This window comes from Rhopalosiphum maidis, chromosome 2 (assembly GCF_003676215.2).
Source record: "Rhopalosiphum maidis isolate BTI-1 chromosome 2, ASM367621v3, whole genome shotgun sequence".
Classification (NCBI taxonomy): Eukaryota; Metazoa; Arthropoda; class Insecta; order Hemiptera; family Aphididae; genus Rhopalosiphum; species Rhopalosiphum maidis.
Genome location: NC_040878.1, coordinates 77067155 through 77089255, shown reverse-complemented (window position 1 = coordinate 77089255; position 22101 = coordinate 77067155). Strand labels below are relative to the sequence as shown.

The 22101-nt window shown below is 26.9% G+C and overlaps 1 protein-coding gene and 1 pseudogene across 1 annotated transcript; both read right to left on the bottom strand.

Moving 5' to 3' along the window:
• Window positions 1–4400: 4400 nt before the first annotated feature.
• Window positions 4401–9540, bottom strand: LOC113552937. Its single transcript, XM_026955978.1, has 2 exons — window positions 9272–9540; window positions 4401–5008 (listed from the first exon to the last, which is right to left on the bottom strand). Exons 1-2 carry the CDS (start codon window positions 9341–9343, stop codon window positions 4499–4501), a joined length of 582 nt encoding a protein of 193 aa, XP_026811779.1. The 5' UTR covers window positions 9344–9540; the 3' UTR covers window positions 4401–4498.
• Window positions 9541–13700: 4160 nt separating this feature from the next.
• On the bottom strand, window positions 13701–21291 carry LOC113554346 (annotated as a pseudogene).
• Between the last annotated feature and the right edge of the window lie 810 nt (window positions 21292–22101).

Genomic DNA, 22101 nt, shown 5'->3' with positions numbered 1-22101 from the left:
ACGTGTATTATATTGTATAATATTATATATCATGTGTAATAACGACATTGAAAATTCGCAAGATATTCGAGGAAATCCAAAATGATACTGTAATGAGAAGAAATGTCACGATAATAACGATGAAAACTACGTGTTTGGTCAGATTTATCAACCGAAAATAACGAGCTGAAGCTATACGGTAAACATAATAAAAAATAACAACATTATGCTATTGGTAGTAAGAAGTGGAGGAAATAACAACAACGTACTGTGAACGCCAAACATACAAATGCACAGTCAAACTGCGTACCTTTTTAAACATCTGGAAAATTATAAAAACTACAAGATAAAACTGTTTGGGCTGCCGTGGTTTGTTAATGATAATAGTTTACTTCGTTTCCGAGAATTCACTTAATTATTGGTATGCATCGTATTTATAATTAAATTATTATCGTTATGAAAGGACGTTCGTATAATAGTTTAATAGGTAATTGTTTAAAATTGTATTTTCATAACCAGAGCGTATAATTTTACCAACTTATATTTTTTTAAAAAAATGCTTCATAACTCAATGTACATATTGTTTATTTGAAAAAAAAATTAATTTACTTGAATGACAAAACAAAATAATTATTTTATTTAAAATATTCAATTATAATATTATAATATTTAAATTAAGTACCTTTACAATATTTTTTAAGTAGGTACATAATATGGTATCATTTTTTTTTCCATAAAAAGATTCAAAAAGCATTTACTTTACGTCTTAATGTGGTTCATGATTTATTCATTATGGCGAAAGACATATTTTCCATTTTCTCATTAGTTTTCTCGTTTATGATAACATTGACTTTTGACGTTTTTCTGATATTTTGATAATTTTCAGTTTTGGACTAAAATATATAGTTTTAAGAATTAAATTATATTTTGAAAAAATGTCACGGTAGAAAAATGCAATAGAAAAAACAAAGTATTAATTATTAAACTTCTAAAATATTATTAAATTATAAAATTATTATTAATAAATAAATATAATTTTTAAATTTTATTTTTTAATATTTTTACTAAATTTAAATAGTACACATAGCATGATTTATAGGAAAGGTATGTTTCAAATTTTCTAAATTTAAGTATTCTCTAATTGATATCACGTACTCAAGTGTCTATTACGGTAGGTAAAGTATTGATCAAGCAATGATCGAAATCAATGAAAATTCATATAACTTATACTTCAAGTCTTCACGAACTTTTCTAATAACAATAAGTACATAATATAATACTATTATATTGTGTATAAAAACTGATAAATTTATCCAAATTCAAGTATATGCGTGCTATTTATTTATTCATTTTAACAGAATATGGGCACATCGTTTAATAATATAATAAAGAATATAAGGAGATTGAAAAACATTAATATAAATATATATATTACATAGTTTAATAGTACTGTCATAAATATAGCATTTTGTGAAACCAAATTATTTTACTCGATTCGATCTAGAGTCTCTTAATATAATATATAACACAGATACATACATATATATATACATATTTCAATATTTGTATGTAATATATAAGAGCATAATATAGTTATTATAAATGTTGTTTTTTTCTGATAATTCTCTGTTTTGTTTATAAATATTTGATTCAGATCAAAGTCAAAGTTCAATAAACAATAATAGTATTTTATTACGCTATCCAAGGTCCTGCAAAAATATAAAAATCTACAAACATAAATAATGTTGACCAAATCGCTTCATATGAAAGTTATAGAATTGTAATGAATGATCTTCGTATTTATTTGAATATACTCGTATTATTAATTTTTATATTTTTTCCTTGTATTTGTTTGAATTTCTATTTGCTCTTTTGACGTATTATAATAAGTACAATATGTTTAAATAATTAAGGATAAAAAATATAATTTTTATTTATATTTATAGGGTATGAATGTATAAAATATTTTATAAATATACTAATTTGTGTTATAATTTTTTAGTATTTATAAGACCCAATCAAACTGTTCAATTTGTATACACAAATTACAAAATACCAGTAATATTTATTTATTTATATACACATATATATATATATATATATAATTTACACCAATTGGCAGTTAACAATATAATACATATAAGTAGGCAATAACAATTGCAGTACAATTCATTACACATGGTGATATACTTCACGATGTACATACAACATATTATTATTCTAGTATTATTTAATACATTAATAGACTTGGAACAATACAATTTTAATTTTTTTTTTTTTTTTGTAATTGAAAACGTCCTTAACAACCATGCAATTCAATAGTTTAAAATAAAGCTCATATACAATTTACGTGATGATATTGTTGTATTGATTGCTTTTGATTTTTTAATGTTGCTTTATAATTAATAAATAAATATAAAAACCAACGATTTGCATGTGTTTTACGTTTTACAAATTGCATTTAAAAACAAATTTTGTTTTATTTAGTTCAGATTAAAATAAATTATAGACAGTATAGTATTATTATAAGTTTACATGTACCATTATAGAGAGTTCATAGTTTTGTTTCAGGATAGCTCGTGCATTAAACTCTACCGATCAAACACGAGGTATTACAACATGAACTTTATGTTAAGATCTTGTAAATCGTATCGATAAGGGCGCTGCATAATAATAAATCGAGCGATTTCTGTGTGTTTTTTATACATAAAACGACTTTGGCGAAAGACAGCGACAAAAAATCGTAATTCAAAAAGACCATAATATATTACGATGCTTCATGGTATATATACACATAACACACATACATGTTGTATAGGTACTACCACATTATTGATATTAAAATAGCCCGATGGTGTGTATAACGTGGAAATAGGATGAAAGAAATCGATCAAAACGACAATAATAGGTACGTCATTTTTCGGGTATACTGTATAGTTTTCATTTATTTTTATCAATATATTGTACAAACCATATGCGTTGCTGTGATAGATATTCTGTAGTGTAGCGGACTATAATAAAGTTATATTTTTGTAACGTATATTACATTTTAGGTGTAAAATTTACTGCTGCATTTGCAGGCATGGATAACTAACAAACTAATTAATATTAATCGTAATTAATAATTAATATTATCTTTTAACATAGTAAAAATATTAAACAACATATTATATCTATTATTTTTGAGGAAAATTATTCTTAGCAAATACATTTTAATAATTTTAATAACTCAGAAAGTAAAATTAAAAATTTTAATTTAGATATATCTAAATGTCAAAAAGGTTGATTCTCGTTTGAAAAAAAAAAAACAAAAATTGTACCACCAACTTTTCTTAAATGGTATAAATATCTGAGTATTATACAGGCTATAATTTAATGTTATACATGATTATATATTTAGTACTGAGCACCTACTAATTTAATAAATATACATTAAATTGGTTTTTGAATTTGGTTTGAGATTTTTGTATAATTATATAGTAATTACAATAAATTAAAAACAAAATATACAACGTCATTAATTTGAAGTAATCAAATATAACATGTTTGAATCTACCGTATAAGTAATCGTACATTAATATGATACCTACCTGTATTTTGTATTTTGGATTTATTAGGTTAGTCAAACATTTCAAGTAATAATAATATAACTCATTTTAAATTTAATTTACCTTTATTCTATAGGTTCTATGCCATTTCCTTTTCAGCCTTTTGGGGATGAGAGTGGCGAAGGAACTTAGACTACTTTAAAATAAAATATTTGTAGTTTCTGTCCTGTTTATAATTATTTTAGAAAACGATAATAGTCTTATAATAATATATTATAATATAATATAATATATAATATTAATAATATTAAATAATTGTATTTAACTGTGCACATTATATCATATTTATGAACGGTTTCTAGTTATAAACTAGAATATTGACTTATAAAGATTTTCCGTTTAAATTAATATGATTGAAAAATAGTGGCAATCGTTTTAAGATACATTAACACTACATATTGTTCTGTAAGATAAGCGGTAATTATTAAACAAGTTTACATTTAAAAAAATGAATGTTTAGGTAGATAGTATAAAAACTTAAAATTTAACTATAGGTACATTATAATATATTAATACTTATGGATTTACGATCGTGCTAAACAAGATATTTTAACCTGTGATTCCTGTAGTATTTATTAAATAATAGAACAAATTTTCAGTTTCATTATTATTTTGTTCTGTAATGTATTAATTTCATATTATATTTTTCACAGACAAAATAAACTTATTTATCTACATTATATAGATTATTATTTGTATAACGTATAATATACAATATAACAATTACTAATTATTTAACTAAATAATGACCAACACTGGATATATTGATTATGTAAAATGAGTTCTAGGATAAAATATATATTATATTAGGTATTGAAGTAGTTGGAGTTTTTTTTTATTTATTTATATTGTGTTTATAATCATATATAAAATGTCAGTAATATCCGCTTGTCTGTGGTAGGGACTTATAACTAAACCATGGTAGTCCTTTTTTTAGACCTGACGCGTCTTAATTTCGGCCGTTCGGTAACCAAATTTGAGCGGTAAGTATAGTCTCCAAATGTTTTGCTTTCTTCGTCGTCGTTTGCGAATGCGCTTTCATCGTCACGTCTTGTCGCCATCGTCTCAACGTTGCCGATTTCAGGAAGGTCATTTATTGCTTGTGACATCTCTACTTCTGGTTCACCGTCATTTTTTGTTTTGGTATTGTATTGTATTTCCTCATTCGGTACCACGTAAGTAGGCATTAATGGACGTAGACGTTGGTGGTGCATATTACGTGGTTGTTCTTCAGCTGCAGTAACATCCTCATCATCTACCGTTGGATTTATATCAGTAACTCTGAGCGGGGACATATGCAACTGTCTTGAAGCCTTTTCAAGTCCTTTAGTAGTGATCATATGGGTTACCAATCCTTCCTTATTCTCGCTGATCGCTTTGTACACCTCTGAATCTTCATCAATGGCTCTTTCACACATTACCTGCGAAATAGCGTTTGTGGGGAAACCATTTTTTTATTTAAAAACAATCATAATATCTATGTACATTTTTATGTTTTAAGAAAATAACAATTAACTTTCCATTAGCATTTTATTTCCTATAACTTTTCATATAAAATAAAAATAAAATAACCAAGAGTATGAATCTATATAAATTTGATATAGATGTAGATAGTTGTATAAATATAATATAAATAAATATTATTTTTAATTAACTTCATATTGAATACATTGACTATATTTTAAGCTAACAGACAATCCATAGTGATTATTTTTATTTAATACTATTAATATTATTATTGTGAACACGTTATTTTAATATTTTTTAATTTTTAATAACATAATAATAAAAATATTTACAAAAGTAATATAAAAATCATGCACTATATAAGCTTGCATATTTGATCATCAATAACAACAAAAGTATTAATTGATATAAAAAAAATGTGTTTTAAATACAATATTTAAAAATGGCAAATCGTTTAAAAAATAATAAAAAAAGGAAATAATTTGAAATTTGCGATGTTGTTAACATATTGGGGACTGAGCCTTATTTGGAATTTCAATTTCCCTCAGTTATGCCCACTCAAAATTGTTGCGGACGAGATCTAAATTTTTTTTTTTAATTATATTTTCATTACACCTAGTTCTTCCACCATACTGTCGTTTTTGTGAGCACTACTACAATTATATTAACGATATTATAATGTAATATTAATTTGTATAAAATTTTCTAGTTTAGAGCAATAAAAAATCATGACATTGCGATACGCGTTTTATATCTTATTTGTATTTGTTCATTGTTGTATTAATTACATAATTATATAGTTAATTATATAACTACTAAAATAATTATAATATTATACATATTGAGCACTCTGTCTACACATGTTTGTTCCGAATTTTCATTCAAATGTCCTATGACATGTCCAAAGTTATTTTATATTATATTTAGTATAGGTCCATAAGATGATTTACAAAGTGTTCTAATCTCTTGTATTTTCCTTTAAAAATTAACTTATTTAAATTTTGGTAATTGAAATTTATAAGTATATATATGGCAACTTAAACTTTTTTTAGTGATAATCAATCTTTTAAATTGTTAAGCAAAATGAGTTTTCGGAAAAATTTATGTATCTAAATTTAAATTCAAACAAGTAGTTTTTAAGCTTATGAATTTTGTTTACTTAGAGTAATAGGTCCATGATAATGTATTTAAAGATATAATAGTAGGTGATTGAAAATTATCAGAAATTATATGTAATTAATATTATACTAATAACATTTTGAAATTTTTAAAAATTGTCTGAGGAAAGTAGTATTAAATTAAATAATACATACATTTTAATTATTATGAAAAAATTTCAAGAACTATTATCCTTATTAATTTGAGTTATTATAAATATTAATAACTAAATAATTAATCGTTCAAATTTTGATTTAAATACATAAAAATATTTTAAAAAACTGATCTACTTAATAATTTACAATGTACATGGTTAATAATTATAATTTGTAAAAATTAGTTGAAATCGCCATGGATCACTTCCAAATTTCAGAATTTTAAAAAAGGGTCCTTAACATTCTTAAAATATTCAAATACTAGAATTTGAATAAACGTATTATTAAAGTTAAATTAAGAATGTTAAATAAGCATGCACGGTGAATAATTTTGTATAATATCTATACAATATTATACGATTTGTATCATCGAGTTTTTGATCCAGTAAGAGTACCTATTATTTAATTTTTTTTTTTTATGTATAATTGAAGTATTTAAATATTATACGTTTAAAAAATCGTTTAGTATATTATAATACATTGTAAAATTATATTGCAAAAATGTCTACTAAATCAGTATTTTTTTAATTTAACAATCGTAGTAAGACATAAATCATATAATATTTTTATAATAATCATTAATCACCATTACCATAATTACGATTCAAAGGTTTTTTATGAGGTTTTGCGGTAGTTGTAATAGTACAGGGGTGGCCAACATGATGCGAGCCACATATATTAATACAATTATATCAAGAGCCAAATTATCTAACCTGTAGGTAACATAAAAATAATAAAGATACCTAACATCCGATAAACATATCAAATTACGAAATATGAAATTATAAAATAATAATAATATTTTTTTTTTATAAATGTATGCAAAAAAAATTAAAACTTTGGTTTTTGTAAATAAGACCGCAAGCCACATACGTCGATGAAAAGAGCCGCAATTTGACCGCCCCTGTAAAAGTATAAGCTTATGGTGGTTTAAAAACTAAGATTATATTATAATACAAACCTATATTGATTTGTATAAAGGAATCGATTAAATTAATGGTTCACTAATATTTAATGCAATAATAATAATAGATCACTAAATCATGTTAAATTTACATTTAACTAACTTTAATTGATTCATTAAATGCTTGTAATACGTGTTTTTTGTTCTGAAAATGGTATAATTATAACTGACCAATGCTGTATACACTATCTAATTGTAGTAGGTTTACTTACTTCAAATTAAAATGAAAAAATAAAACTTAAATATATATAAGTGTATTTCCCTTTTAAGTTCTAGCTGCTGAATATTTATAGACGTTTACTCACAGTTAAAACAGGTATGCAAACAAATAAAAATTCGGGGGGGGGGGGGGTTACAATATATAGCTATACAAATTGTTCCACAACATAATAAAATAATTTTTTCCTCGTTACTCAAAATTATTTTTTTTTTTTGAACCTCAACCCCCCTTCTCTGTATACGTACCTAGTTGAAATAATAACCAAAAAACAGTTTACCTGACTCACTAACTAAATATCGTAAACTAACATATATTAAACGAAAAATATATGAACATTTATAACTTATTCAGAAATTATTTACGATAAATGTATTACAAACTATACAATAATATTATTATTTACTTCTATTTAATAGTTTATAGGCACTTATAATTGCCCAAAACCTTAATTTATCCATAAACTCGAAACGTTCCTAAGTATAATGTGAATTACTCTTTTAAGAACTAAAATATTAACTTGATCGTCAGTTATTGGCCCAATATAAGGGTATTATTATTGTACCGAACTAAACACGTTTCTACCAATATTTCATGCATTTCCATTGCAAAATACGTGGTCTGAGTAAAAAAATCTTTTTAACACACAATGCCATTATAATAATATTCTGTCCGAAAAATGTCTTTATATAATTTTAAAAAAATGCAGCATACGACAATTTGTAATTAAATGTGTTACCTATATTTATGGCCTGTAGACGAAATAGTTACAATCGAAAAAATTGTCCACCGCTCATCATAATATACATTATTATAGATTATTATATCAGTGTGATCAGATATCAGTTGTTATTATAAATGTATTATGGATAGTTTCATATTATGAAACAATTTAACAATATGAACAAAATTGTTCTTTACGATTGTTACTATACTATCATTATATAATATATATATATTAATACAGAGCTATAATTTTGCATTATATAAGATAGGATTAAAAAATTAAAGCTTTTTAACAAATTCATTAGAAAAAATGTCGGTAAATTGCTAAATTGTTTAATATATTATGGCAGCTAAACTAGATAACTATAATTAATTGTTGTTGAAAAATATATTTTAAACAGATACTGTCTAAAATGTTTGAATATATGATAAATTGGTCATTGTCAGTATTGTCACGAACTTTGAAGATTTTAATACTACTATTATTATTATGATTATTTTTTTTTTAATTTGTATTTTAAAGCTCAATTTTATGTATTTCTTGGATTAGTTTATCTGTGTAAAATGCTAATATAATACTATATATTGCTATCATTATTATTTATTAAAGAAAATTGTCATCATTGTTATATTCCAATAAATTTTATGGACAACCGGTATATGTTAGTGACGAATAATCGCAAAAATGTTCCTAAAATCGCGAATCGCCGATGATGGACCTTGAATACGTACATCAGAGAGCTATTAATCTATAGTCAGCGAATAACTTTATCGGGTCCATACTTAAGACGTATTATATTTTAACATTTATTTTTTAACGGTTAATTAAATAAGATTTTTATTAATTTTAGTGATATTTTTAATTTTGCCATTAATTTATTCGGAAACATGAATGTTAAATTTTTAAGACCCAGAAAACGTTTTGAATTCTTTAAGTGGATTTTCAAAAATTTCAATTGTTAATCCCTGCCGTACATTATATAGGTGCACGTCTTACTTGGGCCGTCGCGAATACCCATAGTATCGTCAGCCCACGACCGGCGACGACGACGGCGATCGATCTCTTCATGATGATAGTGGTGGTGGCGGTTGGGTCAAAAACGATCTACGTATCGAAACGTTGAATTAATGAACGGCGTTTATCACAAAATATAATATTTATGTATCTATATTATTATATAATATTATATCGTTGTGGGGTCAACTGTAACTGAAACGAACTGCACGCGCGCGCATCAGGTGCATAGATTAAAGAGTACGGGCATTGCTATCCGAAAACATAGGTCTCTGTATTTATGTAGCCAACGTCAACGGCTACATAACAAAAGGGTAAACGTTTTTTTTTTTATACTTATTGTCGTAACAATAGTATACAGTTTTTAAAAAAAAATATTTAAAATACATTTGTTTGACATTTTTTTTTTTTTTGAACATTACTGTTTTCGTTATTTCACAACGCGTTTTATTATTATTATTACTTTTTTTAATTGACATATGTGTGTTGACATAACGCGTAATGTGTGTGTAATATAATTATGTGTATTAATTACGAAAACATTTTGCTAATATTTTAATGCACTCTGCGCTTTGGTTTTTCGCGCGTGCATTTGCATTACATGTCATGCAATATATTATAACTTTGGATGGAAGTATAAAGCTCACTACGCGATACTTCCCCTGTTAGTAGTCGCTGTTTTTGAGAGGGTTTAGGGGAGGAGACATGAGAGAGATAAACAAAATGAAACCCATATATATTATAAAATATATGTACACACATGACCGACAAATGATCGATGTATCTGCCAGTGCAGGTATGTAGGTATAATATAAATGACAAGAAAAGTTACTGTTCTTTTGTTCGTGTATCCATACATAATACGCATACGGACCATGAGCAGCTGAAAATCTATTGGTTGATAACCATTCGCGCACATTACTTGATATATCATATTTTATATTATGAATGCATTAATGAATGTCTTGATTTTACAATAATTATTATGTGTGTGTCTTTTTTATGTTTGTTTGTCTAAAAATAGTTTAGAAAATGCTTGTTATTTCCTACACATAACATAACTTTCAAAATATTTTGATTCTTAAAATCTATTACAAGATTTTTCTTAAGTTTTTACATTTAAAAAATTACACATTACATATATTACTGGGAAGTCATATTAGTATTCTTATAGCCATTTGAAATTAAAATTTTGCGACAATGTATATAATTACATTAATTATTTCTAACGTTATTTTATATGTCGTTGTATTTTAAAAACAATTAACCATTAATTTCCTTCAAATGTTTATATGGTCATTTTCTATACATGTAAAATTGTATTTATAAAGACATTCAATTATTTTTTTTAGTTGTATTCCCATTAATTATCGATAATAAATTTTCATTTGGTCAAAAATCTTGACAATTTAATACAAGATTCCACAGAAGTTGATCTCATCTCATGTATAAAAATGAATATCGGGCCGTGTCTTATGGAATCTTCAACCTCTAGACCGATTTTGATGACTTAAATATTTAGTTATTGTTATGCAAAGACGAGTTACATAGGCGAAAAATTCTGTTTATTCTATGTGTTCTATGTTCTTGATTATTTCTTTTTCATTTACGTATATAGACTAGTCAATGCAATTATAATTTAATAGTGACTGAGTCATAAAATGTATTTATTTAATGCACTAACAAATTTACTCGCATTTATATAATGATAGTCGAGTATATAAATATCATTAATAATTAATATTTTGTATACCTCAATAGCCAACAGTAGTATTTAATAATAATAGTATTATATTATTTAATTGTAAGTGAGTAAAAATAAAAATAAATATGCTTTTAAAACACTTATTATTTAAGAAGAAATTTAAAAGAGTAAGGACGATAAAGTGATAACGAATTTAACAAACAATTGAGGAACAAAAAATAATCAATGAAGGTCATTTTATGGTGTACAAAAGTATAAGAACTCCAGGAATGTATTGCAAAAATAGTGAAATTAAGTTGGAGGTTTTAAATCCACCGCCTAAACCACTGTCGCAGTTGTTTTCTAGAAACTTGCAGTCGACTTAAGGTATTCTTGGCAAAATATTTTAAAATATAATTCTGCATTTAAAATAACTTGAAAAGTCATCAATTGCGGAATGCATGCTAACACTTTAAAAATGTAAGGACAATCCTATCATCTTATAAAATTAATTTTACCAATTTCCGACGATAAACGTAAATTTTTAAAAATCTACTTTTTAGGCGACGAACATGGATAATCGGATCAATTATGTAATAAAATTACAGGCATCAATGAATGCTATATTAAACAAAGTTTGCAATTTTTTTCAATCAGCATAACGCCTTGGTAAAATTGTTTAAAACTTTATTGACACATTAATTACGGATATTTATGGAATAAAAATACAACCCGTTAGGTTAGGGCAATCTTAACTTAACCAGTTAGATACCATATCGAATGCGTTTTTATACTTAAAATAAACTTCTCCCTGCAAGCAACGCATGGTAATTTGACGTAGTATACAAATGTGCATAATTATGATAATATGAATACGTGCACCTGTTGACTACCATCATTATCGACGGGATCCGTAAGTAGGATATTTTTTATAAAATAATAACTATCACTAAATTGTAATGTTCAATAAATGCTTATAAATTGTTTAATATTAATTATAACTATAATAATACAATAAAAGATTAACCATGTTAAAAATGTTCGAACAAAATGAATAGACATAATAGCACGTTGAATCGATATTGGATGTAATAAATGAAATTATTTCGTGTATATAAAATAAAAAATAATTATTATAATATGTAAATTAGATGCTATTATAGATATAATACAAAGATAAAATCCAAAAAATTATATGAAGTTTATTAGGTATATTTTTTAACCGATAAATTACAAATATATACATCAACATTTCTAAAAAAGTTCGATTATATATATTATATATCCACGACCACGTTTGTTATATTTGTAAACTACTTATCTATTTCTATTGTTTTATATATAATTCTATAATATAATGTTATGTGATTTTAATTGTTTTGGACAATGATTAATTATCAACACGATAGTGCTCATACACGTAATTAGATAATCGTTATAAATTATAACACAGTCAACGTTGCAGTAGTACCAACCACATAACACATTATGGTTGTTATTTTTATTATTGTTCTTCTCATCTAAAATGTATTGTATATCACGTAGTACACATAATATTATGTTTGTTTCTTGTATCTAAAATCCATAACTGTATAATATATATTATTATTGTACATAAATAGATATCTTGGCATTTTAAGGCACTGGATTATAACGTAAAATTAGGATTTATATCACTTTAAAAATTATTAAATTAAGTGCAAGCCGACGGTGTTATTTCATTGAATAATTTTAACCAAAGCCAAAGAAATTATTATATGTTATTAAGTTTATGTATGTTCCGAGTTTGTTATCTAGTAACAAATGTCACATTCTCTTAATAATTAATAATATTTTATTCTTGTATAGCAAACGAACATGTCAATACTTAATTCTGTGCATATCCGCATTACATCCCGCTTTAGTGGAACCGGTGGCAAGGTTTCGCGTAGGGATGCGCAGAAGAATCGATTTTTATCTGGTTACGGGGTTACGACATATTCTCTTGTTAGACAGTGTAAATAACTAGTTAATTATATCATTTATTAGGTGATTATATGATTAATAGTAATTAAGTAGTATATCTATATCAATTGCTTAAACAATAAAACAATATTAAATAAAATATCTTACTCATCTGATGAGTTACTCCATTAAGTTATATATGTTACCGGCAAAGTGTTGGTAATGCAAAGGAAAAATGCAAGGCATTCTATAGAATTCCTTGAACTATTTGGCAATGTATTAAATTTGAATATTTTTTTATATTATGGCTAGGAAATCTATACATTTTCTAGGATTTCTATTGAACGCCAATACTATGTTAGGTACTATATTAAATTAAAATATTTTTATTATTATTTATTTTTTAATTATTTATTGCAGCATATAATTAATGCATAACATTTCGAACTACATAAAATATTATTTTTTAGATTGACATTTTGTTTTGCATGTGCATTTTATAAAACCTTTTCCAGTTCCTGTAGACTGTTGAGTTGCAATTGTGCGTAAGGCAAATGTATTTTCTCTTGGAACTTCTTCAATCGTTATTACATTTTGTAATTAATGATTTTTGATTATATTTTAAACTACAATAAGAAAAACTTATAAGAAACCTTTTTATTAATTTTTCAAGTTTTTTTGGGTGCCAAAAATAATTTTATCAACATTTCAAAAAAAAAAAAACACTTAGAAAAATCGAAAATTTAAAATATCTATAAATAGTTTAAAAAAGCCAGAATATTTTGAAAATGTAACCGTGTATAGATAACGTTAATATATACTTAAGGTTAGGTAATATATAGAATACCTAGTTATTGTATTATATTTTATACTTTTCCTGCTCATATTTGGCATTCTAAAGAATACCTAGGATTTCTGTATAATACTGGATTCAACACATTGCCGGTAACATGTATATAATTAATATTCTTTCAGAATAATATATAGTTAATCAATTTTTAAAACGATTTATTTATATTATATATATTTTTGTTTCTCAATCACAAATTCTCACAGATTTTTTTTTTTCATATAAAATTTATTCATAATTAAAATAATTAAATGCGTAATATTTGAGAGCACTTATTGTTGCGCGTTGTTGTTCTTCCATCCAAAATCATTGTCGAAATCGAATAACGGATTAAAACCACCCCAACCACCACCCCAACCGCCACCGCCGATGCCGCCACTGCCAAAACCACCCCATCCACCGCCGCCCAGTCCACCGCCGCCACCGAACGGGTTCATGGACGGCACGAACGGAAACGGATATGCAGCGGGCCTGTTCCACGGGAGAACGCCGCCACCGCCACCCACGCCGCCGCCGCCGCCGCCACCGTATGGGAATACGACTGCCGGTCCCTGGGAAATAACCTCCGCCGCCGCCGCCGGCCACGCCCCAACTGCCGGCACCCGGGTAAGCGGCCGAGGCCGCGGCTAATAGGAGTTGCTTACGCCTCAACAACCGCTCTAGAAGTGAATCGATAAGTGGTGTGTCTAGCCCGAAGCCCAGGCCGAAGTTAAATCCAATTGTATCCGAAGCATCCTGGTCGCCATCCACTTGCTGTCCGCTGTTATTCGGGGCCTGTACCGATACCGTCGTCGCGGCCACCGCCGACTTCTTCTGCTGCTGACGTGAACCGAACACGTGATTTCGGCCGTGATTCAGTGTGTCTACTAGCGGCACCGAGTGCGGGTCAACGACTGGCCGCCGTTGAGATGGAAGCAGTCCCGCTTCGGAAACACCGCAGCACCATCCACTGCACAGCCACAAACAGATCTACGAAAATGGAAAGTATATTTTTATCACGGCGGCTAAATCAAAATACAGGCTGCAGCCTGATAGCACAAGTTTTTGAAATGATGCAGGGTTTAGGTTTTTCGTTGTAACGGTTATTATTATTCAAATACCTCTAGAACGGTATACCTTAATGCAGAGTGTATTACCTACACACTAATCAATACCGAAGTAATTTCATGTATGCTATATGGATGAACTACGCCGTTCACGGTTTTCCGGCATGTAACAAAAACCAGTATTACGGTGCAGACTCTACAACCGCAATATCTGTACCCAATTTTAATATCATCAACCCTAGATAATAATGGAAAACCATAATTTCTTAACTCGTGGGCCACGAGCCTCAAAATAACGTCAATAATCTCATGACCTTCTTGTAATATATATAATTTGAACCTAATCATTAGCTTAACCTAACCAGCCATACGATATTATATACATGAATTGGTAAGGGTGGTTGGAGATAAGAGAGTGTAGGTACCTACTCTGTAGTTTTTATTAACTATTGTTATACATATACGATTCCGCATGGTATAACTTCAGCAAATACCAAAACATATTAAAAATCAATTATTGTAATATACAAATATGAATAACCATGTTTGTGTTTTGTGTAATACATCATTACACCACCGTCTTACAAAAATTACAAACAATTTAAAAAAAATATATGATTAGAGTTTAATGTACTTTAAAAATTGTTGAATTTATTATATATTATATATTCTAATCTCGGAGTTAAAGTTGATTTCTTTATGAGTTATGATTAGAATTATATAATTAAAGTTATTATCTTAATAACATATTTTGTAGAAAATCTTATAAGCTTAATGGCTAATATAATATTCTACTGTAATATAAAAAAAATAGGTAGTTATCGTGCCAACATTTTCCAAAGTCCCAACATTTACAAGTAAAATTAATTTTCGATGATATACTGATATATTGACACAAAGTTATTTTCAAGAAATATGATTGGTTCATGTATAATATGTTAAGTTAATTTCATTTATTAGTTCTGAAATGCATACATATTTTAGTTTCTAATAATCAGAGTAAATTAATGTTATGGTGAAGTGGAATTTAAAATCATACCTCATTAATAGTAATACAAATATATAATATATATTTTGTAAAATGTATGGAATATTATAATTATTTATATAAATTGTTATTAAAATCGAATTTGCAGAATCCTCATCTACCTATACTGTATTGTGATACTGCTATTGGTATGGTAATTAGTAACGATTATTAAATTAATTTAATATCAAGAACTTCGATAGAAATTCACAAGACTATTAAGATAAAATTGTATATTTCACTCGATATAATCCATGTATGTCAGTTAATAAATAGTAGGTATATTTACGATATATTAAAGTATTAAAATACAATAAATAATCACAGATATTTTTAATTAAATACAATTCCACAATAAGAATATAATATATTTTACAATTTTGTCTTTAAAAAAAATTCTAAAAAAATATATTTAAAAAATTGTAATATATAAATTTATTTTGATTAAAATTAAAAGTATACAAAAATATTTAAGATATACAATGAAATAATTGTATTGGTCTATTAAATTCAGTATCAACCAAATTGTGGATATAATTAATTACCAATGTATTGGTTAATGTATCAATATTCTAATATACTGTAATTCTAACCCTAGTCATCACATCAAAACAGTTACGTAGTAGTAACCGTGGTAGCTATAAATTATGATATAGCAATGTATATATTTTATAATTTATTATTTAGTATAATAACTTAATAATGTACACGTCGTTTTTAAAAGCAGACAAACTGAACTCACAAGATTTAATGAAAGCACAAGAATTTAAATATATCTGTTATTGTCTTCATTTTACATATTGACATGATTGTGATTTCATATGGTTAAATATAAGAGGTATTATAATATTATACATTTATAAAATAATTTAAAAACTTGGCTGAGCCAATTCGATAATTATTTTTAGAAATCATTCAATAATAATAACTTTGACCATTTCCAATATTCCCAACATTTGATGTCTAATATATGTATAATGTACATATATAAATTAATAAAATATATAACTACTTTTTTTAATGTTACTTTGGTGGTGCGGACTTGGCAGGACACAATAGGAAATTTGTATTTTATAGTATACAAATTCTTAACTTATCTTGGTATACTATAAGGATAAATCTAATAAATCCTACAATTACTAGCCCACTATTTTGTTAGATATTTGTCATTATTTTCTAACTTTTAAATTTTCCCAGCCTAGTTAATGAACCATATATATAATACTATTGAAAACAATTTTATTCATTTTTTCAACAGACACACTTATTTTTTTAGTATTTTAATTAGAATGTATAAAATTCATAATTAAATAAAAACATAATTATCATACTTTTGAAATGTTGGTAGTTATTTTAAGTTTATATAAGCCCTACGTGTGTATAATAATGTGTAAACAACTGATCTCAGATAAACCACGATAAAACATATTAATGTTATACGCTCCGTGAGTTATAAAAATTGTCATGCCAGGGACGTACCATTTTCGAATTCAGAGTATGGCCAAAATTATTATGTCGTGCACGTACGTATTGATTGGTTCAATCTTAGAACTCTATTTCAACAATTAAAACATTAGTATGGTCATTGGCAAGTCTGTTCCGCATTTAGTCTATTACTAACTAATCTATTCTAATTTATCGCAATGTATTACCAAAACTTATCCTAAAATCATAAGATTTAATTCGATTTTTTATTTTTTTAAAACTGACTGGAGCATTAATTATTGTTGTCATGAAATTGTACGTTACTACGTTATTTTTTATCATTGAAACTGATATCGATTCGTAACAATAAAAATATTATATGGATTTTAAAGTAAAACTAAACTATTGCGTAAAATTGTTTTTTGTTTTCAACGAGTAGTTTCTTTTATCGTATAACACCTTCTCCTACAAAACATCGAGTCATCTATACTAATTTAAAACAATTAGATTAATTATCTAGAAACATAATATATTACTATTATTTGTTTGAAACATATGCACGTTTGCAGATGTAGATTTAATATTCTCTAAAATTACATTTGAACATTACTATAATATTACTCATTTTCGATAATTTTACGGTTTTTGGTAGGTACTTATACGTAATAATCATTGTTGTCGTTGCTAGCAGTATATTGTTGTTTACTCCATAAGCACGCAACGGCATTATATTATGTGTTTGTGTATTAATTTTTATTATTCAACAAAATAAATGTAAATTAAATAAACAAGAAGTACCTATGATATATTTTTTAAATTTGTTTATTAATTTTTCGTTATAGGTTCAGTGTATAGGAAAAACCAAACAATATCTAAAAATATAGTATAAGTAGAGGATATTTTTGTTTAATTTATTATCGTTCTGCGAATTGTCTCTTAATAATCTGAGAATTCTCTTTATTTTTGGTAGAAGTCGTTAAAATAAATTCTATTATCTTAATTAATATTATGATGACTAAACAATAATATCTTTTTTTAAATATAATTTATAGAAATTTCATAGCATCCAAAATATTGTGGCACAGATCACGTAGGATTTATATTAATCAAGCGCAAATTTTAATTATATTTTGTTATCATAACATAAGATTTTTACAACAATGGTCAAAGATGTGAAGAAAGTGTTCCTGGTTTACTAATAAAAAAATTACATTACTAATCCAAATTTTCAGCACGGTCAAATCCAATCCAATAACAACGTTCTGGGCAGGTACATTATTATTTTTTTCTTACGAGTTGACGTCATTTTAGCGTAGCTTTTATCGTAACAGAGTATGAATTTCGACCATAAAAATTAATATTTGACAGATATTTTATTCTATGATTTCAATTATTATATACCCGATCCACCATACAGTTATAAAACATCATTCAAAATTGTGATCAACTTACATTTTGAATTTGATAAAGATGTTCAAATGACAAAAAAAAACTCTGTATATATTCGTTTATATAGATATACATTAAAAAATGCATAGTATTATAATATGTTTGTAAGTTATCGTTCATTCTACTGTCTCAATTATAAAGAATAGTTTCATGGACATTTTTTTCAAATATTTATTAAAACAATAAAACGGTTAGAGAGATTACCGACACATCGCGCACGGAGGAATAGGTGCTCAACGCGTGACAAATCTCGACCGATGATGTGTGAAATTGCTAAAATATATGTATAAAAATGTTGACAAAAAAAAAAATAATAATAATAACGCAAAATCCATTTTTTTTTTAACAATAAAATAAAGTAATATTATTTTATTTTATACTCGCGTATACGTCGTAAATTGTTTAATATAATTTTTTACGCTCAGATTTTTACGACAAATCGCGCGTACGTCTTTTTTCTTTCAAACTGTTTTTTTACTACAGTTTTCAATTTTCGAAATCATCTGCTATTTCAGTATTGATATCGGCGAGATAGTGGATGATTGCATGAGTATTCTCATTATTATGATACTATCATAGAGGTTTATCTAAAAAATTAGCTAGGCTATAGTTCGCTCTATAAGCACACTAATAAAATAAGATCCTAGTTCAAGAAAATATGAAAATTGTTTATACATTGTTGATGTAGTTTTTGACACTATCGTGTTTATAAATAATAATTTATTACTAAATATTTGGTGCGTATCAATATCAAATCTATACTGCTAACAGCTCAAACATAATATTGAGTAGGTAACCTAGATTCTGGACTTTTATTCTCATTTGATATACATAGATTACTTTAACAAAGTTAGCTCTAATTATTAATAAATTATAATACATGAATAAATATACTTTTAAAGACTATAAAACACGTCATATTTATTGGTGATTTAATACATTCCGTAGTTACACTTAACTAGTTATATCAAAAAATAAGTGTTTTTATTTGTTTTTTTTTTTCAAAATCCGTTAAAACATGGGTTATAAAGAGAAAAATGAATCTAAAAAATTCGTCGAGTGTGCGGTTTTATAGCTACTATGTTTTAAGGTTGGCACGAAACTGGGTAATTCATATTATGTGATAAACCAGTGCAAGTTCAGTGAAACGGGAAAGCGTGTCGTCGCCCATTGTCCAGCGTCAATTTCTCATACGGGGTGGCCGAGTCCGGTGAACCTAACCTCTCAGCGATCTACCACAAGGCGCGTATATAGCTCTTACAAATTACACCCGTCGTCGTGATGTAACGATATTATTATTATTGTTATTGATGTTGTTATTATTATTATACGTGTATACGTCTATGGCATTTACGTCATCTGTTTTTGCGAATAATTCGACCCGAAAGCGCGACGGAGCTTGACGTCTCAAAATTCCCATGCAGTGAGGGGTTGGAAATTGCAATAACGACGACGTGAATGAAAAGTTTGTGTTTTTGTTCCGTTGACGTATCTATTTATTTATTTATTTATTTTATTATTATTGGTCGTCCGGTTTACCGTGTATTATACCATAGTGTTTGTTATTATGTTTTTTATTATTATTTATGCGGTCAAGGAGCGGGACATGGATCTCGCGAGGATGAACTGTGATATTCTTCACTCGTGACAGCACTAACATTGTTAGTCTTTGAATAGATGTGAATTTCGTGGTTATAAGTTAGCATGCAACCGGAACATACAGATATATTGTATGGAGACAATTCCCATACGAAAGAACGAAAGATACACAGTTTGGTTACAAGTTACAAAAAGATTCGATGAAAGTAACAAATAGTAATAGTACTCGATGTTTTTTAGCTTCGACTGGTACTGAGTTCGTTGAATCATTGTGATGATTTTTAGTGTTGAAATATATGTTTAAAATATTTCAATTTTTAACTTGTATGCTGTATAGTTATAATATATCTATTTGTTTATTTATCGCATGTTTAATGACGTAAGACATTCGAGATCTATCAATAATATACTATGATTTTTCTACTTATTAAAAATATAGCGATAAAATCGTATGTTTTATAATTATATAATAAAAAGTAAGTAGTTCTTAATATTATACTAAATAAACCACACTTCTTCTCACAACATTTTATTAAATTTATAGTTTTTACTCTAATATTAAATTTCGTTCAGTAGTTTTAATGTATTTATCAGCTATAGCCTTAAACATGATAGATGTGCATAATCATATAATAATATAAAATACCCGGTATAATATATTATCGATGACTTACCGCGGTTAGCGACGAATGGTTCATAATATCTTCCACTTTCGTGCTTCTTATTCGGTGTGTAGCACTATGGGATGATTATCAATAATTATTTTATTTGTATTTACAACACTCGCTGGCACGAAATGAAGACGACGTCGATTGGCGTTTCAACTCGGTGTATTTAAATTTCGTACGCACAATGAGATTTTATATAAACTCGGGCACATATGCATTCATATTTTATAACCTCATTTGACCTTCATACTGTGTCGATTAGTCGTTTATACTTACACGCATAGATTTTTTTTAATTTTAGTGTTTTTCATGTAGGATATATTCGTTTAGCGTGGCGGTGAGTTCAATACGTATATGTACGAACAAGGCAAGAAGATAAACGGAGATGACAGAAAAAAAGCCGAGAGAACTTCTTTTCGTGGTTTTCTTCCCCCATTCACTGTATGCTCTTCAAAACCGACTAAATTCGATTTGTTACAGTCACAGGACTTGCCGCCTGTAACGAGACAAAGGAATACAGCATCGGCAACCTATCGGCGACACGTTACACACACAGTCGTTCGTGCACACATATAATACACGTATATCCCACTCCACTAAATATATTCATATATAAATGCACACAGGGCGGTGTATCTGAAACGATACGTCTTTGATTTGCGGTAAGCATATATTTTATTCATCACGATTTAATTGATTTTGAGTATTACAACTCAATAACAAAAAAATTAAAACTAAAAATTTTGAATTACTTTAGTCAATTCATGGTTTCAATTATCCTAAAAACAAAAATAAAAACTGTTTCTTAAATATTTTTAGTAAGTAGTCTTTTTAGTTGCTTATTTTTTAACCAACTAACAAAAATTGTTACTCTTATGTAAAACAAATATACAACTATTGTTACTAGCTGATCTATCAATAGCAAATATGTGAATGTGCGATGTTACTAGGGCGTGTAGAGTAAAATAATGTTAGTACCCTGTAATTTTATACTACATTTAATAAAATAAATTATTGTAATATAATTATATATAAATAAAAATAAATACACTTAATGATACTCTATATTGTAACAACTGTCACATTACTCCATTAGTCATCTTGGATAACCTTTGAACAT